This window comes from Nycticebus coucang, chromosome 21 (assembly GCF_027406575.1).
Source record: "Nycticebus coucang isolate mNycCou1 chromosome 21, mNycCou1.pri, whole genome shotgun sequence".
Taxonomy (NCBI): domain Eukaryota; kingdom Metazoa; phylum Chordata; class Mammalia; order Primates; family Lorisidae; genus Nycticebus; species Nycticebus coucang.
Window position 1 is genome coordinate 36,760,313 of NC_069800.1, and position 24,882 is coordinate 36,785,194.

Genomic DNA, 24,882 nt, shown 5'->3' on the forward strand with positions numbered 1-24,882 from the left:
CCCTCAGAGCAGGCAGGGAGACCCTAAGGGATCACTGAATCCAGCCACCTTATGACCAAGAGGGAGACAGAGGCCCAGAAGACCCAGCTGAGCCATTTCCTGCCTGCCAGGTGCATCTTTCCTCAACATGGACCTTGTGGGAAAGGGAGATGGTGGGAGCTTGGTGGTCAGAGGAGGGTGTAGAACAAGGGAGAGGGGCTGGTGGTAGGGGAAGGTCAGGGGAAAAAGAGGAGCTCATCTCTCACCCAGCCCTGATGCCAGGTCTGGTCTGGGTGGCTACCAGTCCTGCGTCAGGTGTGAGGGTGGGGGAGGAGGAGGAGGAGAGAGAGAGAAGTCTTCCAAGCGATGGATCTATGCATTGCGGGGAGAGTCCCAGACCCAGGGTCAGATAGGCCTGCCATCCCTCTGCAGCCACTGATAGGCTGTGCAAGCTGGAGCAAGTCACTGTACCTCGCTGAGTCTGTTTCCCCTTCTGGAAAGTGGGGACAGTAATGCTCGCATCCCGCAGCTGGAATATGGGTGCAAAGGAGCCCACACACCTGAGCATCTTATGAACCGCAGGGTGCTACATGAGGGGGCGGGAGGACAGGCTCCTGTGGCCTCCCAAGCTGCTCCCCTTCACCTCTCACTTTGTGTTGTCCTTGCTGGTTTGTCTGCTCCCCGAGGGTAGGGGCCCCGTGGGACTCATCTCTCCGACTTCAGCACCCCACTTATGACCTGGTGCAGAGCAGGGGCTCAGGGGATGCAGGAAGGACTTAGAGTGGTCCCTGCTCCCGATCTCTGCTGTACTCAGGAGTGGGGACAAGTTTCGTCCCACAGTTTTCCAGGGATAACTCTAGGAGACAGATCCCAGGTTAGAAGCGGGAAGTATTTTGTCATAGTCCAAGCTACTGAGGATGAATGAAGCTGCCTCGGCTGGAGAGAGCTCCCTGTCCCTAGAGACGAGCAAAGCAGAGGTGTGAGGGGAGGAACTCACGTGGGAGGCCACCCCGGTAGTGCTGCGGCAGTGATCCTCGACGTCCCACTCAAGTCATCATTAACCTATGTCCCGAGTGGAAATCCTGAGTCTCTGCCGCACCCTTCCTATCCCAACTCGGTCCTTCTCCAGTTCTTCCATCTCAGAAAGTCGACTCCCATCCTCCCCACAGCTCTAGAGAAAACCTGGGAGTTGTGCACCCCTTCTTCATCTGTCCCCGATCCATCAGCCCGCACCCCGGTCTCCGTCACCAGGTCCTGTCGGCTGCATCCTCCGAATGTGTCTCCAGCCCCTCCCCCTTCCCTCACCACCCAGATCCAGGCCGCCGCCAGCTGGGCCTGGAGGCCGCACTGGCCTCTGCGCTGTCTCCCGCCCCATTCCTGCCGCCCTCCTGCCTGTCTCCACATAGCCTCCCAGTCATCTTTAAACCGTGTAAACCTTGCCCTCTGCGTCAAGCCTCGGCAACTCCCATCACACACAGAGGAGAACCGAGGTCACCATCATGTCTCACAAGGCTCTTCCCGATCTGGACTTCTCTGCTGTGACGTTCAAGGCCTCCGGACCTCTCAGTTCTCCTTCCTCCTGCCCGAGGCCCTTCTTACCTGCTGTCCCTGCCCTCTGGAGTGTCTTTCCTCTGTCCCTTCCCATGTCTGGCTCCTATTCATTCCTCAGTTTCGTTCCAAATGTCACCTCCTCAACGAATCCTTCTCTGACCCATTCTTCTAGAATAAGTTCTCCCTGCATTCTCTCTCTCTGCAAGCTTTGGGTCCCCTAGAGGACATTGAGACCTGGATGTGATCATATTCATGTTTGCTTGTTCACTTGTTCTTATGGGTCTGTATGTTCTCTGATGTTGGAAGCAGATAGAGCACATGGTAGGGCGACAGGGCCTGACAGATCCCTGGTGCTGCCTACAGACTGTTGCGTGTTGGACACTTCCCACCCCCAGGGTGCAGTCACACCCTAGCTGGGCAGATCTTCATCTCTCTGATGGGCCCATCTGAGAGAACAACCCCTGGAGATTCGGTGCCTTTCAACTGCACTGCCGGCCCCTTCGGCTCCCAGGAGTTCAATATCACCTGGTTGAAGAACAGTCATGAACATCCAGCCTCAGCTCAGCACCTGGTAACTGATAAGGGAGGCAATGTTTCCATCACCAGCAAGGCATGGGTGACACTGACCCGACAAGATGTCTCATCCAAGATCACCTGCAAGGTCACCCACAGGACCCTGGAGAGGCCCTGCAAGGGACCATGAATCTCTCCCAAGTGCTCCGAGGTAAAAGGGCGGTGCCATGGGATGGGGCTGGCCCGGGCAACCTTGGCTTTCAGGGTTTTTACCTAAAGGTCCATTTGACAAACAAGGAACCAAAATTCCTCATTGTCACCCTCATCACGTGGATAGTGATTAAAAACACAGGTCCCAGAGGCCTACCATCTGGGTTTCAATCCAGCTGTGCCACTTTCACAAGCTGTGTGATCTTACTAGTTACTGACCATTTGATGCCTCAGGTCCTTGTAAAATGGGGATGAAATTAAGACCTACTTCATAACCTTCCTGAGAAGGTTAAATGAGGTATTTTTTATAAAGTGCCTAGAACAGTGCCTGGCACACAGTAAGTTACTTACAGATGTTTGATCTTCTTGTGATTATCTGGCCTCAGCATCTCTTTCCAAATATTTTCTATTAATATCATTACTGTTGCTTTTTATTTTAAATGTTTATTATTCATTCAATAAACAATGACTATCCATTGTTTGCCAGACACTGCTGGGGATACAACAAGCAAAATAAAGCCTCTGTCGTCAGGGGCAATATATTTTAGTAATTTTAATGAAATATTTCCAACTACAAAGAATATACCAGACACCTATGTACCCATATTTAATGAATATTAACATTTAGCCCTATTTGTTTAACATTGAGCATACAAGAAAAAATTATTTCTTAAAAAAAGAGTGAGAGATCTTGAGGCTGGTCCCAGGGAGAGGGAGACATGAATCCCCCAGCTCTTACTTTCTGTTCCTCTGTCTAGTTATCCCCATCCTGAAGATCACCACCTGGCCCTCTTGGGCACATGTCCATGTGCGTGACAGAGTGACCCCACCTGCATCTCACCTGGGTGGAGAATGGGCACACTGTCCAGACTGTGGAATCCCCCCAGTTACCAGAAACCCTGAGGGGACATACTCTATGGAGCCACACTGCAGGGGAGCGAGTTTGCCTGCTGGGTGGTCCAGGATGAGCAGCCCCCAGTCAAAGCCAACATCAGCCTGCGAGTGCAAGAACCCAGGCACGGGAGAGGTAGGTGCTGTCTCAGGCCCAGGTCCTCTGGGCAGCCTGGCTGGGGAGGGACCAAGAGGCAGGGCAGCACTGGATGAAGGGGAGGGAAGACAGGGTGCCCCCTCCCCCACTTCACAAGAAGTGGCTCCCACCCCCAATTCCATGCACTCTTCTTGTTGAGAATTCTCTACTTTAACACTTGCTTGCAAGAAATGGCAGAGATCAAGGACTGCTGGGCACCAAAATTCCGTCTAGGAAAACTATTAACCAAGATTGGTTCACTGGCAGTTTCTGGAAGTCAACTTTGAGGGGAGTCCAGAATTCATAGGGTGGGTGCAGCACCTCCTCTCCACTGTCTCCTAATCTCTTCTCCCTCCCTGTCCCAGCTGTGGCCTCAGATAATTTTCTCCACAAGGGGGCGCTGCCCGCCGGCAGTTGGGACCAGCGGGCAGCAAGTTGGGCTGGGATCGATCAGTTTGGGAGAATGAATTACTGGCCCTGAGGTGGATGGACGGTGGAGTGGACAGAGGAGGGTGTGTTAAGATCGGTCAGGCGTGGACAAACCTGGCTAATCCCGTTATCCAGAGCCACATGGAGTGGCTTCCGCGGGAAGCGTGGCTGTCCTTGTCTGTGCAAGTGTCTTACAGCCCTGGTCACCACCGGAGAAAGGGTGTGTGTGGCAGAAACAGACCGTCTTCCTAACAGGGCCTTCCACCCTGCGTTTTCTCTCTCCTGACAGAATTGGCCTTTATTTGGCTGCTGCGGGACCCTCAGGGGGAATGATCCCACTTCGCTTTAACATGCTCTTTTTCTTCACGCTCCTTTTTTTTTTTTTTTCTTGTCATCCATCAGAAATAAGGAAAAAAAAAAAAACCGTTCACCCAGCAGGATAGACAGGTCTGGGTGGAAAAACTCGAAATGGGCCCCTTTGGATGAAAAGCAAGTGCGGTATTTATTGACTCACGCTGAGTTTTTTCCTCTCTGTCTTATTTTTTTCTCCTTCACCTGCATACAGCAGGATTAGCCCCCTGCCAGCATCCTTTTGATTCTCTGGATCCCCTGTGCAGCTTTGCGGCACCGGCACCGGGGCCTGCAGAAGAAAGGGCTGCCCCTCCTTTCCTGGCATTCAAGCCTCTTTCTGTTGGGTGTTAATGGACCCTTGAAGGGGTCTCTCCCCAACCTGGCCCATAAAAGCCTCCGTGGGCTCGCCTACCCCGTGCCTCTGTTCCTACTGGCTGGCCCCCGCAGAGTACCCACAGAGCACATAGGTTATCTGATCCTATGAGAGAGCTGGAGAGCCCTGCAGGGATCAAGGTCTCAGAGGCCTCAAATAGCAGAGCTGGGATTAGAATGCAGGGCTATCTCTGTTCACAAATTCAGTAAGTTTTTCTGCATTTTTCTCTCCTATCCTGCCTGAGAATACAAACCTTAGTGTTATCTCAAGTCTTTTCTCAAATATCAATCGTAAATGTTCTATTTCTGATGTTTATTTCTTCCTGAACAGTGTGGGCATTATCTGTCTCTAACACTATTCAAGTCTCACAATTGGTACTTCATCCTGCGGGGAAAGCCTGGAGCCTGGGGTTTTCTGCCATTTACGTCTTCCTCCGTGATGAGACTCTCACTTCCTTACACCAGGGACTGGCTCTTATGTTTGCAGGTGGCAACTTTGTAGTCAAACAGATCAGGGTCCCAAGCAGGGCTGTCACTACCCAGCTATATGACCTCAGGCAAAGCAATTCCCTTTTGGAGTGTGCTCGTCTGTGCAATGGCAATTGCTATTCCCACTTTGAGGGGCCCTGGTGAAGACCCCTTTCCTTGACTCCTGCCTGCCATCTGGACAACAGGGCCCACAGTAAGTGCTTTGCAATGACTTTTGCAGTCTGCATAGCACCTAGCCCAGAGCTATGCTCAAAGTGGGACAGTGTTAAAGACCACTGATTCATGCAGGGCCCCCCATGAAGAAGTAGAGGCAGCTGTGATGTAACAAAAACAGGCCCTTAACTTGGAGTCAGAACTCCCAGGCTTCAAAGTCAGTTCCGTTCACTATGAGGCCCTTGGATGAGTCATAAGCCCTCTCTGAGCTTTTTCTTTCTCTGTTAACATTAAAAATATGATTCCTTGGGTCATGACAGTGAGTGTACGATGCTGACAGCTCTCATTTATAGTGCTTTTGTGTGCCACATATTCCACAGAAGCCAGTTGACTTCATTTCTTAACTCTGTGAATTAAGACTCATTCTCATTCCACAGATGAGGAAACTGAGGCTTAGAGTGTTAAGTTGTTCTGGTTCCAGTGCAGAAGTTGGGAATGCAAGCTTGGGTTGAGTGGAACCCAAAGCCTGTGCAGCTGACCTCTTCTCCACAACATAGCCTCTGAGCAGTGAGGTGCTCTTCCCTTTACAGGGCCAGAGGACAGGGCTGAGTGGTGGTCAGGGGAACAGATCCCAGGGCCTGACTGCCTGGCTGAGAATCCCACCTCTGCCACTGACTAGCTGTGGACCTAAGCCTCAGTTTGCTCATCTGTGAAATGGAAAACAAGAGGTCCCACATCTAGGATTGCAGGGACCACTCAGTGAGTTAGGGAATAGCTCATGAACAAGGCAGGTTGACATGGGTGCTTGATTTTTGCCACGTGGTGTCAGCAGGTGGGAATGTACACTAATACTTCTGGAAGGATGTTTGGAGAATACTTAGAGACCTAAAAATAGACCTGCCATTTGATCCTATAATTCTTTTACTAGGTTTATACCAAGAAGACCAAAAATCACAATATAACAAAGACATCTGTACCAGAATGTTTATTGCAACCCAATTCATAATTGCTAAATCATGGAAGAAGCCCAAGTGCCCATCGACCCACGAATGGACTAGCAAATTGTGGTACATGTATACCATGGAATATTATGCAGCCTTAAAGAAAGATGGAGACTTTACCTCTTTCATGTTTACATGGATGGAGCTGGAACATATTCTTCTTAGCAAAGTATCTCAGGAATGGAAGAAAAAGTATCCAATTACTCAGCCCTACTATGAAGCTAATTTACAGCTTTCATATGAAGGCTATAACCCAACTATAGCACAAGAATATGGGGAAAGGGCCAAGGAAGGGGAAGGGAGGGGGTAAGTCAGGGTGGAGGAAGGGTAATGGGTGGGGCCACACCAACAGTGCATCTTAGAATGGGTACAGGCGAAACTTACTAAATGCAGAATACAAATGCCTACATACAGTAACTAAGAAAATGCCATTAAGGCTATGTTGAACAGTTTGATGAGAATATTTCAGATTGTATATGAAACCAGCACATTGTACCCCTTGATTGCACTAATGTACACAGCTAGGATTTAACAATAAAAATAAATAAATTAAAAAAAAAAAAAGAATCCCATTGCTTCCCAGCCACTTGGGAGGCTGAGGCAAAAGGATCAGTTGAGCCCAAGAGTTTGAGGTTGCTGTGAGCTATGATGCCATGGCATGGCGCTCTACCAAGGTGAGACTGTTTCAAAAAAAATCCCATTGCTTTTTCCACAGGGATTAGGGGTTACATTCTGTAGGAGCTAAGTTCTGAAGCTGATTTCAGGGCCCCACAAGGAAACTGCAGGGACCACAGCAGTTTAGAAGGAGGCCGACACCTGCTGACACCACGTGGCAAAAATCAAGCACCCATGTCAACCTGCCTTGTTCATGAGCTATTCCCTAACTCACTGAGTGGTCCCTGCAATCCTAGATGTGGGACCTCTTGTTTTCCATTTCACAGATGAGCAAACTGAGGCTTAGGTCCATCCTCATGGTATCACGCAGGTTGCCAGACAGTTTACCCAGCACCATTTGTTAAATAGGGAATCTTTTCCCCACTGGATGTTTTTAATTGGCTTGTCAAAGATCAAATAGCGGTAAGTAGCTGGATTCATCTCTTGGTTCTCTATTCTGTTCCAGACATCTACTCTGTTTTTGTGCCAGTACCATGCTATTTTGATCACTATCAATTTATAATACAGTCTCAGGTCTGGTAGCGTGATTCCTCCAGCTTTGTTTTTATTGCTGATTAATCTTTTGGCTATTCGAGGTTTATTCTGATTCCATATAAAATGAAGCATTATTTTTTCAAGATCTTTAAAATATGACAATGGAGTTTTAATAGGAATTACATTAAAATTATATATTGCTTTGGGTAGTATAGACATTTTAACAATGTTGATTCTTCCCAGCCATGAGGATGGTATGTTTTTCCATTTGTTAACATCTTCAGCTATTTCTTTTTTTTTTATTGTTGGGGATTCATTGAGGGTACAATAAGCCAGGTTACACTGATTGCAATTGTTCAAGCACAGTTGTTCTAGGGTCTCATTTAAATCTCTTATATCTTTGTTTAATTTCTGCTTAGAGGATCTGTCCAGCTGTGTAAGAGGAGTGTTAAAATCCCCTGTTATTATGGTATTATCAGATATCATATTGCTCAAACTGAGTAAGGTCTGTTTCAAGAATCTGGGAGCATTTAAATTGGGTGCATAAATATTTAGAATTGAAATGTCTTCTTGTTGTATTTTTCCCTGGACCAATATAAAGTGACCATCTTTGTCTTTTTTGACTTTAGTTGCTTTAAATCCACATGTATCTGAAAATAAGATTGCAACTCCTCTTTTCTTCTGAATTCCATTTGCCTGAAAAATTGTCTTCCAAACCTTGACTCGGAGCTTTAATTTGTCTTTTGAAGCCAGGTGTGTTTCTTGCAGACAGCAAATGGATGGCTTGTGTTTTTTAATCCAGTCAGCCAATCTATGTCTCTTCAGTGGGGAATTCAAGCCATTAACATTTATTGAGATAATTGATAAGTGTGGTAGTATTCTATTCGTCTTATTTGGTGAGAGTCCATTGCTTAGTTTTATCTTTTGCATCAGTGTGGAGGTTAGGTTCTGTCCTTTAATTTCTGAGTTCTTACTTTGCTGCTGATCCATTGTGGTGGTCAGTGTGCAGAACAGGTTGAAGTATTTCCTGTAGAGCTGGTCTTGTTGTGGCGAATTTCCTTAATGTTTGTATATCCGTAAATGATTTGATTTCTCTGTCAATTTTTAAACTTAGCTTAGCAGGGTACAGAATTCTGGGCTGGAAATTGTTCTAAGTAGATTAAAGGTAGATAACCATTGTCTTCTTGCTTGGAAAGTTTCATTAGAGAAGTCTGTGGTCACGCTGATGGATTTGCCCCTGTAGGTCAACTGGCGCTTACTCCTGGCAGCTTGCAGAATCTTTTCTTTTGTCTTGACTTTGGACAGGTTCATCACAATGTGTCTTGGAGAAGCTCGGTTAGAGTTGAGGTGACTTGGGGTCCGATATCCCTCTGAAAGCAGTGTGTCAGAATCTTTGGTGATATTTGGGAAATTTTCTTTTATAATATTCTCTAGAATGGCTTCCATTCCTCTGGGGCATTCTTCTTCCCCTTCTGGAATTCCTATAACTCGTATGTTGGAATGCTTCATAAAGTCCCATAATTCTGACAGTGACCATTCTGCTTTCTCTCTCTTCTTTTCTGCCTCTTTTACTATCTGGGTTATCTCAAGAACTTTGTCTTCTACCTCTGAAATTCTTTCTTCTGCATGGTCTAACCTGTTGCTGATACTTTCCATTGCATCTTTAAGTTCCCTAATTGACTGTTTCAGTTCCTTCAGCTCTGCTATATTCTTTTTATATTCTTCATATCGTTCATCTCTTATTTGATTCTGTTTTTGGATTTCCTTTTGGTTATTTTCCACTTTATTAGCAGTTTCCTTCATTGTTTCCATCATTTCTTTCATTGTTTTCAACATATGTATTCTAAATTCCCTTTCTGTCATTCCTAACATTTCTTTATAGGTGGAATCCTCTGCAGTAGCTACCTCATGGTCCCTTGGAGGGGTTGTTCTGGACTGGTTCTTCATGTTGCCTGGAGTTTTCTGCTGATTCTTCCTCATGAGTGATTTCTTTTATCTGTTTCCTTGCCCTAATTTTCCTTTTACTTCCTCTTGCTCTTTAAGTTCTCGTGCCTGTGGACTAAGGGTTACCAGACCAGAAGGGTGAGAAGGTTGAAGAGCAAAAAAGGGATGAAAGAAAGGAGGACCGAGCGATAAGAAAAAAAAAAAGAAAAATAGAGAAAGGAGAGGGGTGGGTAAAAGGAATATTGAAAAAAAGAAGAGAGGCACAGAAAGAGGGAGACAGAGCAATATAGATGTACAGTAGGGTACTTTGACACAACCTTAAAAAAAACCCACCTTCTGGGGGTGCCCAGTTGGGTGGTTCCCTTGAGGTCAGCAGCTCTTTGCTAACCTGATCAGACACAGTACCCCACCTCCACCAAGTAGAGAGGAAAGACAAAAATGCTATAAATCAAACCAAAACAAGCAAACAGAAAACTTTACGGGATAAAATTGGGTGAAAAAACCAAATAATAGCAGTAGAAACACTAGCAAAAATGAAGTTATAGTTATTGAAAAAGGCAGCAATGGAAAATTATAATTAAACTAGAAAAATTGAGAAAGAAAAAGGATCTGTATGGAAAAGGTTGAACTTAAAAAACAAAACAACATCAACAACATCAAAATAAACAAACAAAAAAAACAACCAACCCCCCCCCCAAAACAAAAACAAAAACAAAAAAAAACACAACCAAAAACAAAGCAGTATGTATATGTTATTGAATATTGTCTGGGCAACACATGGTCTTCTGGGGTATGAGATGTTAATCACAGTTCTGATACGACTGGAGGCTGCTGATTTCTCAAACCCCAGCAGGTAGACACCCTAAATCTCTCTTCAGCCCACTTAAAAGGCACTTTGAACTTGTAAACTTGCTGAGCAGAAGCTTTCCCAGGAAAGTGCTTGTCGCTGGAATCACTGCTGAAGTGGCTATCCACTTACCCAGTGTGCCCCTGAGGGTTAGGGCTGCAAGGTGGCTCAGACTCCACCCTTAGGCTACTCGGTCGCTGGGTTACCAGCTCCCACCCGACTCTAGCTCTGCGACCCTGAGGGCCGAGCTTGCCAGGGCAGATCGCTCACAATGGCTCCCTGTGACCCACAGCCAAACACTATTAGCGGCTCAGACTGGGGCCCTAGACAACGGCCAAATTTCTCCGCACTCCCGCTCAGGCTCTCCCCAAGGCAGTTCAACTGTGTGCCAAGTCCAAAGACACCAAAACAGTTCACAGGTAAGGCCTTTCTGGTTTGCAGTCTAGCTGCTACTGAATTTACAGTTGCTGGCGGGTTCAGACGGATTGAACACACACGACCACTTGCCGTTTTTCCACTGTTTTAGTCCTCCTCTTGGGGCCCAGAAGTCTCTCACTGACTCCCTGTATCCTCACAGGGGTGATGATAGGCAGATCCCACCAGCCAGAGATGCCTGGAGTCCTATCTCCCCAGACTCACGGTGCCCAGATGCAAGGAAGCTGTTACTCGGCCGCCATCTTGCTCCGCCTCCTCAGCTATTTCTTTTCTTAAAGTTTCATAGTTCTCTTTGTAGAGATCTTTCACGTCCTTTGTTAGGTATACTCCCAAATATTTTATCTTCCTTGGCACTACTGTGAAAGGAATAGAGTCCTTGACTGTTTTTTCAGCTTGGTTATTGTTGGTATATATAAAGGCTACAGATTTATGAGTGTTGATTTTGTAGCCTGAGTCACTGCTGTATTCCTTGATCACTTCTAAAAGTTTTGTAGTAGAATCCCTAGTGTTTTCCAGATATACGATCATATCATCTGCGAAGAGTGAAAGTTTGATCTCTTCTGACCCTATGTGGATACCTTCGATCGCCTTTTCTTCCCTAATTGCAATGGCTAAAACTTCCATTACAATGTTAAAGAGCAATGGAGACAATGGGCAACCTTGCCTGGTTCCTGATCTAAGTGGAAATGATTTCCATTTAACTCCGTTCAATACGATATTGGCTGTGGGTTTGCCGTAGATGGCCTCTATTAGTTTAAGAAATGTCCCTTCTATATCAATTTTCTTAAGTGTTCTGATCATGAAGAAATGCTGTATAGTATCAAAAGCTTTTTCTGCATCAATTGAAAGAATCATATGGTCCTTATTTTTTAGTTTGTTTATGTGCTGAATTACATTTATAGATTTACGTATATTGAACCAGCCTTGAGACCCTGGGATAAATCTGACTTGGTCATGGTGTATAATTTTTTTGATGTGTTGGTGGATTCTGTTTGTTAGGATCTTATTGAGTATTTTAGCATCAATATTCATTAGTGATTTGGTCTATAATTTTCTTTTCTTGTTGGGTCTTTCCCTGGTTTGGGGATCAAGGTGATGCTTGCTTCGTAGAATGTGTTGGGTAATATTCCTTCTTTTTCTATATTTTGGAAGAGTTTTAGTAGTATAGGTACTAGTTCTTCTTTAAAGGTTTGGTAGAATTCTGACCAAAAGCCATCTGGTCCTGGGCTTTTCTTTTTAGGGAGATTTTGTATAGTTGATGCTATTTCAGAACTTAATATAGACCTATTCAACATTTGCACTTCATTCTGGCTAAGTCTTGGTAGGTGGCGTAATTCCAGGTATTGGTGGATTTCTTTCAGATTTTCATATTTCTGAGAGTAGAGTTTCTTGTAGTATTCGATAAGGATTTTTTGAATTTCTGAGGGTTCTGTTGTTATTTCATCATTACCATTTCTGGTTGATGAAATTAGAGATTTTACTCTTTTTTTCCTGGTTAGGTTGGCCAAAGTTTTATCTATTTTATTGATCTTTTCAAAAAACCAACTTTTGGATTTATTGATCTGTTGTACAATTCTTTTGTTTTCAATTTCATTTAGTTCTGCTCTGATTTTGGTTATTTCTTTTCTTCTGCTGGGTTTGGGGTTGGAGTGTTCTTCCTTCTCCAGTTGCTTGAGATGTCCCATTAAATTATTAACTTCCTCTCTTTTTGTTTTCTTTTTTTTTTTTTTTTTTGGCCGGGGCTGGGTTTGAACCCGCCACCTCTGGCATATGGGACCGGCGCCCTACCCCTTGAGCCACAGGCGCCGCCCTCTTTTTGTTTTCTTAAGGAAGGCTTGCAGTGCTATAAATTTCCCTCTTAGGACTGCCTTTGCAGTATCCCAGAGGTTCTGGTAATTTGTGTCTTGATTGTTGTTTTGTTCCAAAACTTTGGTAATTTCCTTCTTAATCTCGTCTATAACCCATCTATGCTTCATCATAAGATTGTTTAGCTTCCATGTTTTTGTATGGGTATGCAGGTTCCTGTTGTTACTGAGTTCAACTTTTATTACATGATGGTCTGAGAAGATGCAAGGAATAATTTCTATGTTTTTGAATTTGCTGAGGTTAGATTTGTGGCCTAGGATGTGGTCAATTTTGGAGTATGTTCCGTGGGCTGGTGAGAAGAATGTGTATTCAGTTTTGTTGGGATGAAATGTTCTGTAGATGTCTGTTAAGTCCAGATGTTGAATGGTTGAGTTTAAATCTAAAATTTCTTTGCTTAGCTTCTTTTTGGAGGATCTATCCAACACTGCTAAAGGGGTGTTAAAATCTCCAACTGCTATGGAACTGGAGGAAATTGAGTTGCTCACGTCTGTTAGAGTTTCTCTTATAAATTGAGGTGTGTTCTGGTTGGGTACATAAATATTAACAATTGAGATCTCATCATATTGAGTATTACCTTTAACAAATATGAAGTGTCCATCCTTAGCCTTTCTTGTTTTGGTTGGTTTAAAGCCTATTGCATCGGCAAACACAATTTCAATGTCTGCTTTTTTCTGCTTTCCATTTGCCTGGAGTATAGATGACCATCCCTTCACCTTGAGTCTATATTTGTCTTTTAATGTAAGATGCGATTCTTGTATGCAGCAGATATCTGGCTTGAGTTTTTGTATCCAGTCAGCCAACCTGTGCCTCTTTAGAGGACAGTTTAAACCATTCACATTAATTGAGAATATTGATAAGCCTTTCAAGAGTCCAGTGGACATTTTTAATCCTTTGGCGACTGTGGAAGTTGGAATTTGATCAAAATTTTCTGGGTGGGTTTACTTTTGTGGTGGAGGATTACACTGGTCTTTATGGAGGATAGGTCTGAGAATATCCTGGGGAGCTGGTTTAGTTATGGCAAATTTCTTCAACATGTGAATGTCATTGAAGTATTTAATTTCTCCATCATAAATGAAACTCAGTTTAGCTGGGTACAGGATTCTGGGTTGAAAGTTATTTTGTTTTAGGAGATTAAAAGTCGATGACCATCCCCTTCTAGCTTGAAAGGTTTCAGCAGAGATATCTGCAGTTATTCTAATATTCTTCCCCTTGTAGGTAATGGTTTTCTTTCATCTGGCATCTTTCAGAATTTTCTCCTTCATATTAACTTTAGTGAAATTTATTATGATGTGTCTGGGGGATGTCTTATTTGGGTTGAGTCATGCTGGAGTTCTGAAATTTTCTGCTATCTGAATTTCAGATTCTCTTCGCATGTCTGGAAAGTTCTCCTTCATAATCTCATGGAGAAGAGATTCTGTGCCTTCTGAAGCCACTTCATCGCTTTCGGGGATCCCTATGAGATGAATATTGGTTTTCTTCGAATTATCCCAGAGCTCTCTGAGAGAGTGATCTGTTTTTGCCCTCCATTTCTCTTCCTCTTTGAGTGTTTGGGAGCATTCGAAAGCTTTGTCTTCAATGTCAGAAATACTTTCTTCTGCTTGCTCCATTCTGTTACTGAGGGATTCTACTGTGTTTCTCAGATCTTTGAGGGCTGCAACTTCTTGTCTCAATGTGTCAAAATCTTTGGTCATTTGTTCTTCGAACTCATTGAATTCTTGAGATATCTTTTGGGTTACTGCTTGGAATTCTAATTTGATCTTATGTGCTATCCAGATTCTGAATTCGATTTCTGACATCTCAGCTATTTGTTTGTGCATGGGATCTTGTGCTGTATCTGCCCCATTGATCCTTGGGGGAGTTGATCTACTATGATTATTCATATTGCCAGAGTTTTTCTGTTGATTTCACCTCATGATTGTTTTTCACTGTTGCCTCTGGCCGTCCTCAGAGTTGAGGAGGTGTCTCTCCAAGAGTAGGCCCCAGTGGGATCACTCTATTGTTGCTGGATCTTTGTAGGGAGTGACCTTGTGTAGTTCATTTGGGGCTGACCCAGCTAGGGAGTTCTGGTTGTGGAAGCAGCTCCGGCATGTGACACACCTGGATCCAGCTACAGGACGGGAGGTGCTGCGCACGGTTCTGGGAGTGCCTGGAGCTCAGTGACTTTGGCACAGATTGCCCAAGGCTCCAGCAGTCCCTGGCCAGGAGAAGGGCTCTGCGCAGAGGCAGGGAGTGCTCCAGAGGGCATGTGGCTACCAGTATCCCTGGCCAGACGAGGGGGCCAGTGTGGAGGCAGGGAGGATACAGGAGGGAGGATGCGGGGTTGCGCGGCTCCTGCAGTTTTTGGTCAGAGCATGCGGAAGCCCGGCGGGCACAGGTTGCAGGTCGGGGGTCGCAGCGCAGCTCTTATGGAGGTCTGCGCGGTGCCAAGCCCAGGAGTTTGAGGTTGCTATGAGCTGTGATGTCATGGCACTCTACCCAGGGCAACAGCCCGAGGCTCCAGTGTGCCAAAACCAGTCTCACTCTGCCCCTAAGGGTTAAGGCTGTAAGGCAGCTCAGTCCCTGCCTTTAGGCTGCTCAGTCACTAGGTTACTAGCTCCCACCCCATCCTTGCTCTGGGACCCTGAGGGCGGAGCTTTCCAGGGCAGTTCTCTCACAATGCTCCCTGCAGCCCAGGTCGGCGGCTCAGTCTGGGGCCCTAGACAATGCCCAAAGTTCTCCACACTCCTGCTCAAGCTCTCCCCAAAGCAGTTCAACTGAGTGCCAAGTCCAAAAACACTGAAACAGTTCACAGGTAAGGCCTTTCCGGTTTGGAGTCTCACTGGTGCTTGTACTTATGGTTGCCGGCGGGATTAGGTCGATCGAACACATGCAACCACTTGCCAGTTTTCCACTGTTTTTGTCCTCCTCTTGGGGTCCTTGCTGACTCCCTGTATCCTCAAAGGGATGATTATAAGCAGATCCCACCAGCCAGAGATGCCTGGAGTCTTATCTCCCCAGACTCACCATGCCCAGTTGCAGGGAAGCTATTACTCAGCCGCCATCTTGCTCCGTTTTTCTCCATCTTTCTTTAAGGCTGCATAATATTCCGTGATATACATGTACCACAGTTTGCTAGCCCATCTCCATCTTTTAAAATCCTTGCATCCTCCAGGTCCTATCCATAAAGCCACTTTCTTTATGAAATTATTTTTGAATCTCTCAACAGATGTTCACTTCTTCATCCAAACCCCCATAGTGCTTTGTGCACTGGCTTATTGCCTGCCCAGTAGCCTCTCTGCCTGCCCCCAACCCTGCTTAGTTTGAGTAGAGCAATGGGATTCTTGATGTAGATGCTGAGGATTTGTTCACACTGGAATTTGGCACCTCTTCCCTCTGATGGGAAGTCTCTCCCTGCAGGCAAGAGTGCCCACTCTTACCATTCACAAGGCCCCCTTCAGCGCTCTGAGCCCGGCACAAACATTCAACTGATGTACACATCGTCTGGATTCTCCATATGTCACATTACCGTGACCTGGCTTAAGAACAAACGGGAGCTCCCAAAGTCCCAGACCAGCATCTACCATGATGGACACACCTACAATGTGACAAGTAGTGTGTTGGTCCCACTGAAGGAAGATGATGTGTTCTCCAATGTCATTTTCCATGTGCAGCACAAGTCAACAGTGGTTTTCCGGAAAACCATTGGCCTGGAGCAGTACCTCCGTGGTAAGATCTTTCTCTTCACATGACTAAGGCACTGCAACCTCTCTGAGCCTTGATATCCTCATGGAAAAATGGCACAACTCTCACCTGGCTGTGCCAAGGATTCGATGAAATAATACCTGTAAAGTACTTAACCCAGTGCTTTGCTCATACTAACCAATCAGAAATGGCAATTGTTGTGGTGTTAACAATTATTATTATTGTTATTATTCACTACCTCTCAGAACTCACCTCTATCATCTGTGAAATGGAAGCAGAATATTTATCTTCTGGAAATTTAATTTTATTATGATTATTTTATCTGAAGAAGATTTGAAGGATTTTACGAACTTCTAAATTTTAGGGATCTTGATGTTTTTCAATTATTACCTAAACCTGCATATAAGCCTGATTTTTTCATTGATTTTCTTGGATTGGACCAAAGCTTGGGAGATGTGCAAATTCAGTGAGGTCATTAGATATCATGGCTAGAAGGTATCTTCATAATCACCCCATTGTAATGACAACTCTAAAACCCAGAGAAGACAAGTGAGTGGTCTAAGGCTGCACAGCAGTAAAATTAATTCCTTAAATGTATATTGGATTTTCTACAGAATGAGTTTTACAAAATATATTCATTTTCTTATCTGCAAAATAGGGGAATAAGTATGCTGTCATCATGAAAGCAAACACATCCTTTTATTGTGTGGATATGAAATACCGATATTAATGTTTTGAATGAGCATGGTAGGCAGGCAGTCACGCACATTGATGTGGGTTGACTTATTCAATGTGTCCAACTTCCCATACTGTTTGTGCCATTCGTGGCTTACAGAAGGAAACTGAGGTTCAAAGAAGTGAACGCTCCCAATGTTGTACAGTTGGCGAGTGAAAGACCTGGGCCTGAATTCCAGCTTCCAACTCTGCTCTATTTCCCAGCTGCGGGATCTCTTGCAAGTTGCTTGTGTTGTCCTAACTTTAGTGTCCTTGGCTATAAAATAGGAAAATGTTAGCTCAGGGGCTTCCCCTTATCTGAATGTTTATGATGTCATTTCCTGGAGGTAGGACAATTGTGCAGAGAAGCAAAAGCTGTAGAAATACACACAAATCAACTGATTACTTATAAAATTAGCTCCCACTCAAACCCCCTCTCTACTCAACACTTGGTGTATCTCAGATTGTGTCTGCTGTCATAGAAACATCTCTGCAGGGATCTTCATTTGGGTTCACTTGAGAGCAGAGTCTGGAACCAGGACATGGGGGTGGGTGGTGGGAGGTGATACTGAGAGGTTGGGATCAGGGAGCAGGGAGAGAGAGACAGGGAAGGGGACAACCAAGACAGGGTGAGTCACTAAGCTGGGGACCCTCTGAGTAACTCAGTAAACTGTGTAGACTATGCCTCAGAATTTGGCCCTGACAGAGGGAAGGTTGGGATGTGCCAACATGGATTAGATAGCATTTCATGGCTCTAGAGAAATCCAAGGCAGAGAAGTGGAAAGATGTTTTGGTAGTTCAAGGTGGGACTCAGAGTGAATGGAATTGTCCAACACCACTGTCCTGAGGTCAGGCGATGGGGGTGCTGGTGTGGATCCCAGAAATCTTTTGCTATAGGAGAAAAGTCTTTCTGTGATTGAAGTGTGGAAAACATCAGACCACACTGGTCTGATAGAATTCACATCCACTGCAAAGTGCAATTGGAGACCTTGCAACAGTTCTATTTCAATAAGTTGATGCAAATGATTTGGGGAAACTACTGGGACTCCAAGCAAAGCCTTTGAGCAGTTAAAAATGGAAGAAGAAGAAAAAAAAATCTGTGATGATAATGGTATTGTGAGCACATCAAAAGAGGACACTTTGATTAAAAGAGGCCCCTGTGAAAATGGATAGAACACTCAAATAATTTCAAATACATTTTCAAAATTACCTTTAAATGATTGTGCTGGTAATGTGAGATTGGAAATGGAAGATTTGTTGGTACTATAGTATTAGCCTGGAAGGAAAAATTATGACAGCTTCCTTCCCCTCCTAACACTTGTTTCTCCTAAGAGTTAGTGCACAGTTGCAATGATATTCTATATTTACATAAAATATAAATTAGATAAAATTATTTTTATAATCAGAATGCTTTTTAAGATGAACTTTCATCCAATTCCTTTTTGACAATTTCTATAAGATTGGGGCCTGATTCTGTATGGGCCCCTTCTAAGTGGTGTCCTCCACCCCCAATACCCAATAGCTTTCGGTGTTTACATTATGTGGTTTTGTGAGAATTAAATAAGAAAATGTGTGCACATGCTGCCTCAAATACTGCTATTCAGTACATTCAAACAGTTGTCATCTGCTGTACCCAGGCCTCTGTCCTCCTGCTCCTGCCCTCAGACACCGTAGAGTGGGAGGAGCTCTGGTGGCATCTCACCCTAGCCTGTTCTCCATGGGCACCACCCTAGTTATCAGGCCTTTAACATCTGGGGGCTCCCTTCTCGAATCTTGCTCTTTGCTGATGAGATCCCTGTGCTGAGCTATGGGTTGAAAGGGCATGACTGAACACAGAGAGTAGGCTTCTCAGACGGTGGCCTTGGCTGTCCAACCCATTCACAGCAGCATTTATAGGATTTTATAAATCTGGGTGGGTTAAGGGGGAGCAAAAGGTATTTTGGGGTCATAGGCTTAATACATAAGGGGTTACTCTTTGCACCCTAGACCAAGAGCTGATATCTGTCTTAACTAGACCCACCGAGACTTGATCCGACCTTAGAGGCTATTTCACGAGTCTTGGAAAGAGAGGGAAAGCGACTTGTACACGGTCTGCAGTCAGCTGTGTTGTCACCTCAGGGACCAGAATCTATATCCTTCAGCCTTTACTTTAGAGCTGCTCTGTATTGTCTGTTCATATGAAGTGTATTGAAATATTTCATGTTTTATAAAATCACAATGTCTCCAGCTTTTCTCATTGTGAATACATTCTATTGCATAGCTGCAAACCTGGTTGAAAAAATTTCAAAAGTCAGTAATCATAATTTTGGAAGTGTAGAATAATAAATGCTTATAGCCTTATGATCCAGGTGTCAGAAGAGCATAAAGGTAAAACATACTATTTCTAGTATAATCTCAGTTTTGCTACTTGTGACCGGGGTAAGTTACTTAACCTCTCTAAAAGTTCTTAAAGTTCTGAAGTTCTTTCCTCTGTCAAATCTTAGTATCATGGATTTTAAGACTTAGAGTCTATGAATCTTCAGATCGTAGAATTATTTAACCACAGAAATGATCCAAATGATTTGTAGCTTCTTCGATAGAATTCATACCTCATCTTTTTTATCTTTAAAGGCCAAAGTGAAAAAGAAAAGAAAGATTAGGATGGCTTTCATCAATCCCAATCATTTTTCCATCCACCCATGCATTCACTCACATGCATTCACATGCTCATTCAGCCCTGTATTTCCTATGCATGCATCTGTTAACCAATACCTAAATCTTCCCCTGTGGCAGGCCCTGGCCTAGGCCATGGGCAGATGACTCCATCCTCACGGACCTCTCAGGCTCCCACAGTAATTGCCTGCTTTCTCTTGATTTTGCCAGTTCCTCCTCAGGTGACAGTGTCTCAGGCTTCCACCTCCTTCAGCTTGGTGACAGCTACCCGCCACGTGCAGAGATTCTATCCACAGACTGTGCATCTCACCTGGCTGAATAACTGCCAAATGCTCAAAGAAGCTGACCAGCCCGTGCCCAAGAAGAATAACGATGGGTCCTACACCTTAGAAGTCTTGCTGGTGAATGCGTTGGTACAGGGGTCTGAGCACGTGCTCACCTGTGTGGTGCAGCATGAGATGCAGCCTCCCGTCCGGGCCAAACTCATACTGTCCACAGCAGCCAGCCCCACGTACAAGCCCACTGGGAGCCCAGGTAGGTTCACTGCTTCTTCTCCCACAGATACTCTGTATCCTGAGTGGATTCCAGAAGCACGGGAGAAGGGGAAGCTTGATTATTATTGAGATCTCGTCCAAGTCTGTGATTTCCACAAATAACCAGTATGATTTCTGGCTGGTGGCTTCCTTTATATGTAGCCATGCTGAAAGTTTCTTTCATTTCCGAGGAAAGAGTGGCATCCTGGCTCAACCTCCTTGAAAAGTCCCAAGAGAGAGTCCATCCTGGTGTGTTCACTTACTGGTGATTGGGCAAGGATTGTCAGCAAGGCTTTCTTGTTTAAAGTAGTATGGAAGTGAACTTGCCTGTACATAAAAATTGTCTGCACCACAAAGGGGGCTGCATGATATCCGCTGTGGTCTTAGACAGGCTTTTCCATTTAATTCTTGCACAGTTTCCTAACTCTCCATGTTTCAGTTTGCTCATCTGTAGAGAGGGTCTAATAAAGGCTTCCAATTCATAGTCTGTATGAGGATTAAATGAATGAATACGTATAAACTCTACATATTAGTCTGCATATTATCTACAATAAATGTCAGTTACTGTTACTATTATTTGAATTCAGGTAACATTTAAAATTTAGTTTTTAGTATTTGTGGTTGTGTAAACTTAGGCACCTGAGCCAGTTATCCTCTTAGAGCCTCAGTTTACTCATCTATAAAATGGTGCCAAAGACACCAAATTCCTAAGATTGTAGCAAGGTCACAGTAAATAACCACAAGACCTTGGGGACGTGGAGACAATTACATTCAGGTTTGTATCTGAAGCCTGGCACATTGGCTGGTATATGTTATGTTCCCAAATCAGTGTTTGTTGAGCCAAATTCAAGGTGATACTCACAGTTCAAGGTAATCTATTTTCTAAGAGAGAGCTAAGTGTAGGAAAGACACAGAGGCTTGGAATCAGGTAGAATGGTGCAAGTTGCAGGCTCTGGGATTTCCTGGCTATGTAGCCTCAGTGAGAACCTTTAAACTCACGGAGCCTGATTTGGTGGCTCCTTCTGCTTCCTGACATTTAGGTCCAGAGATGCCTGCCCTTCTCTTTGTGGCTTTCCTCCTGGGCCTCAAGGTGCTGCTGGTGATAAGTGTCACAGTTACCTACATCTACAGGAAGTAGAACCTGTGACTGGTGAGTTTGGGATAAGCCTTAGTCCTTAGGTCACAGCCACGGTCATGGACTGGAAAGAGGAGGCCAGGGTAAGCCCATACAGTCACTCAGTGCCCCCAGGGGTGATCCAACCTCAAGAGAAGGCTGTGAACTCTCTCATTTCTTCCAAATGACTTTTGGAGCTCTCAGAGGCTTCTAACTCTATGCATTGTATAGTGCCCTGGAGGTGGATGGTTTTCAAATTACATTCCTTGGAACCCTGTGGAGTTCCCCCCACCCAGTAAACATATGTCACTTTTCATATGATGTATCTTTGGGATGGATAAGGAAGGTATTGATCAAATCAACTAACAGAACCTATCCAAGAAACTTGGAGGGTCTGACTAGTGGTAAAGATGAGTGTGGACACAGGAGAGAGTTCAGAACCCAGAAAGCTGTGTTGGGGTGAAGCCTGTGGGGGCTTCTTTCTGATCTGTGCCGTGAACCAGACCAAGCAAAGTACCTGCCACATACTAGGTGCTCAATAAATATTTATGGAATTAATACATGAATAAACAAACAAATGAATGAATAATCTTTTCCCTACAGCTCTGCATGCCCTGTGGTACACTGCCTCCTGCCTTCTCCAGAGGACTCCTCTTCAAGGGGCTTAAGTGGGGAGAAAAAGCTGCTAAGACCTGTAGCAGGGCCCCTGCCTTTCACTCTGCCACTGCCAGCCCTATGGCAGACACACCACCCTCCACACACCCTCCTGATGTCCCTCCCCTCAGAGCTTTGGAGCTGAGTCAGGGATGGACTTTGGTTATTCAAACTCAAGGATATCTCAGCCCTGATGTACTGAGCTGCAAATTGGCTCTGCTTCCACCCATGAGAGAATCAAACAGATCAAGAAAAGAAGTTTCCACCCTGCCCCTGATCATGAGTAATCCTCAATTTTTAGAGCAGTTTTTACTCTATTCAGGGCTTTTGCAAATATGATTTCATTTCAACACATGTATATTTTGAAATAGCTGGTGGGTTGAATAAGCAGTTTTTCTCTTCTGAGATGTATTGAAAATATATATTTTTTTAAAAATCTAGAAACCCACTCTCCTATTTTTGCAAAATTAACATTTTTTCGTTATGTTCTTCAATTTCTTTAAAAAAATCACTGTCCTGAATCTGGTGCTTATCACTTTCAAACAGGATTTAATACTTTTAGAATATTCATATAAATCCTGAAGCAATATACAGTCTACCTTGCATGTTTGGAACTTTATATAAATGTTATGCTATTGCACAGAGCATTCTGCAACTTTATTTTTTGTGCTTAACTCTGTTTGTGGGATTTATTTATGTTGATACATGGAGCTTCATTTTATTAATTTTCCATTGCTCTGTGGTCTTCTCTTGTAAGAATATGTCACAATGTATTGATTGCTATTGTGAGGGATGTTGAAGCTTTATTCTGTGGTTTGGCTAGTGCAACTTTGCAATAAACATTCTTCTATTTGTTTCCTTTGGCACATACATGTGGGAGAGTCCCTCTTGTTCCTCTAGTGTGGTCCACAAAATTGCAGTGTTGATATCATTTGGGTGATTTTGCTATACAAAAACAAGTTTTCAATTTTTGCACAAGTTTTGCCCTTTCCATGTATGCCTTTAATCTAGCTTTATTTTTCTGGTGGATGTGTGTGTGTGTGTCTCTGTGTGTGTGCATGCACAAGAGTGTATTATAGGTGATAGGAATCTTACCTTTTTTCTGCAAGGATGAATTATCCAGCACACCCTGATAAGAAGTGCCACTTTTGCTGTATATCAAGTGTCTATAAATCTGTGGTTCTTCTGATGAGCTCTTTGTAGCATCGATCTGCTTGTCCATCTCTCTGTCAATGCAGGCGCACTTCCTTTGATTGCACGTCCTTTTATCACACTCCACAAATACGGCATCTTCGACAAATGGGTTCGTGGTAACAAACAGCAACGATTGGTGACATTTTCCAACAGCGTGTGCTCATTTTGTTTCTCTACGCTACATTTTGGTAATTCTCACAGCATTTCAAACTTCATTATTATTATACCTGTTACACTGATCGGTGATCTTTGCTATCACTATTGGAATTGTGCTGGTGTGCCACGAACCGTCCTACATATGATGGTGAACTTAGGCCAGGTATGGTGGCTCACGTCTGTAATCCAAGGGCTCTGGGAAGTCAAGGCAGGAAGATTCCCTTGAGCTCATGAGTTCGAGAGCAGCCTGAACAAGAGTGAGGCCCTGTATGTACTAAAAATAGAAAAAAATGAGCAGGGTGTTGTAGTGGGCACCTGTAGTCCAGCTGTTCAGGAAACTGAGGCAGAAGGATTGCTTAAACCCAGGCGTTTGAGGCTACAGTGAACAAGGCTGACACTGCTGCATTCTAGCCTGGGTGCAGAGTGAGACTCTGTCTCAAAAAACAAAAAAGCAAAAACAAACAAACAACAACAAAAAAAAAAAAAAAGGAGGAGAGTGTAATAATGGCCATTCTCCACCTCTCTCCCTCTCCTTGGACCTCCCTATTCCCTGAGACACAACAATACTGGAAATTAGGGCAATTAATAAACCAACAATGGCCTCCAGGTGTTCAAGTGAAATGGAGAGCTACACATCTCTCACTTTAAATCAAAAGCTAGACATGATTAAGCACTGTGAGGAAGGCATGTTGAAAGCCAGACAGGCTGAAAGCTGGGCCTCTGTACCAAACAGCCAAATTGTGAATGTAAAGGAAAAGTCCTGCAAGGAAATTAATAGTGTTATTCCAATACACGAATAATAAGACAGCAAAATGGCCTTTCTGTTGACATGGAGAAAGTTTTAGTGGAAAAGTAAATCAAACCTGCCACAAGATTCCCTCACAATATCTCTGGGGTATCTTTATACTGCATGGTTCAGCTAAAATAACTTTACTATAAGTTTTGATAATTCTTTTGCGTCACTTATCTCACCTTTTCTTGTTCAAAATTGTCGTGGTGTTGTGCCCAGATCTTGAAATCCCCCACAAAGACCACTAAGGAGCCGAGTCCGATGCAAAAGCAATCGAGCCGTTTATTCACAGACTAGAATCTGGGTTTCCCATTCCTGGCACAGCAGGAGGGCAGAGAAGCCCCTACCACAGAGGGAAGAGCAGTTTTAAGGATACAGAAAAGAAAAAGGGGGTGGGGGAAATACGGGCTTAAGGAGCTAAACAATGTTTGAGTTGGGCTGATTGCTTAGGGGAAAGATTTCTTCTACTGGGGCCAAGGGTGGGGGCTGCCCGGGGCAGACACACTGGAGCCGGGGGTGAAGCAGGTTGCCTATCACCTTTGGTATGCAGCTGTAAATTGAAGGCTGTGAGGCAAAGTGGGGTCAGTGAAGGCTGTGAGACAAGACGGAGTTAGTTTTAACAAAATGAAGTTAGCTTGGTCCTTTCAATGGCTAGTCTGGGCCCAAATAGATTTTAGAATCATTTTTTCAAGTTTCATGAAAAACCCTTTTAGAATTATTATTTGATTACATTAAATTCATATTTTAATTTGGACACATTGACATATGTGTCCCTATTCGTGGCCATGCTGTGTCTCTAGTTACTTAGATTTTCTTTTATGACTTTTAACTTACAATTTTATAGTTTTTTCCCCCATAATGCTCTTATGCATTCTGAGTTAGAGCTGCCTTTAATATTTCCTGGTTTATGGAATCTTTAAAAATCAAAGCAAAGAAAGCTCCAGGACTACCTAGCAGCCAAGAGAAACCTGAAGTGCCAAAACATTCAGCCTTCTCTAAAAACCAAGAATAATTGCCCGAATGTACCACCTTCTAAATCTACCCCAAAAGAATGTCACTGACTGTGCCGTTTTGCTTG

At 44.1% G+C, this 24,882-nt stretch overlaps 1 protein-coding gene and 1 pseudogene across 1 annotated transcript; one reads left to right on the forward strand and one right to left on the reverse strand.

The window, feature by feature from the left end:
- Window positions 1–3,217: 3,217 nt before the first annotated feature.
- LOC128573502 (signal-regulatory protein beta-1-like) lies at window positions 3,218–22,018 on the forward strand. The gene is made up of 5 exons (XM_053573741.1): window positions 3,218–3,280; window positions 15,838–16,021; window positions 19,574–19,897; window positions 20,937–21,046; window positions 21,614–22,018. The coding sequence occupies exons 1-4, from the start codon at window positions 3,218–3,220 to the stop codon at window positions 21,032–21,034; spliced, it is 669 nt and encodes a 222-aa protein (XP_053429716.1). The 3' UTR covers window positions 21,035–21,046; window positions 21,614–22,018.
- Window positions 22,019–22,592: 574 nt separating this feature from the next.
- The window catches only part of LOC128573503 (heterogeneous nuclear ribonucleoproteins A2/B1-like), a 30,395-nt pseudogene continuing 28,105 nt past the window's right edge, over window positions 22,593–24,882 (reverse strand).

What these genes read in the sequence shown, in the direction of transcription:
- LOC128573502 (XM_053573741.1), top strand. Translation starts at nt 3,218, where the DNA reads ATGAGCAGCCCCCAGTCAAAGCCAACATCAGCCTGCGAGTGCAAGAAC. An exon ending in CCTGGAGCAGTACCTCCGTG is followed by an intron (nt 16,022 to 19,573) that starts GTAAGATCTTTC and finishes TGATTTTGCCAG; the next exon opens with TTCCTCCTCAGGTGACAGTG. An exon ending in CAAGCCCACTGGGAGCCCAG is followed by an intron (nt 19,898 to 20,936) that starts GTAGGTTCACTG and finishes CCTGACATTTAG; the next exon opens with GTCCAGAGATGCCTGCCCTT.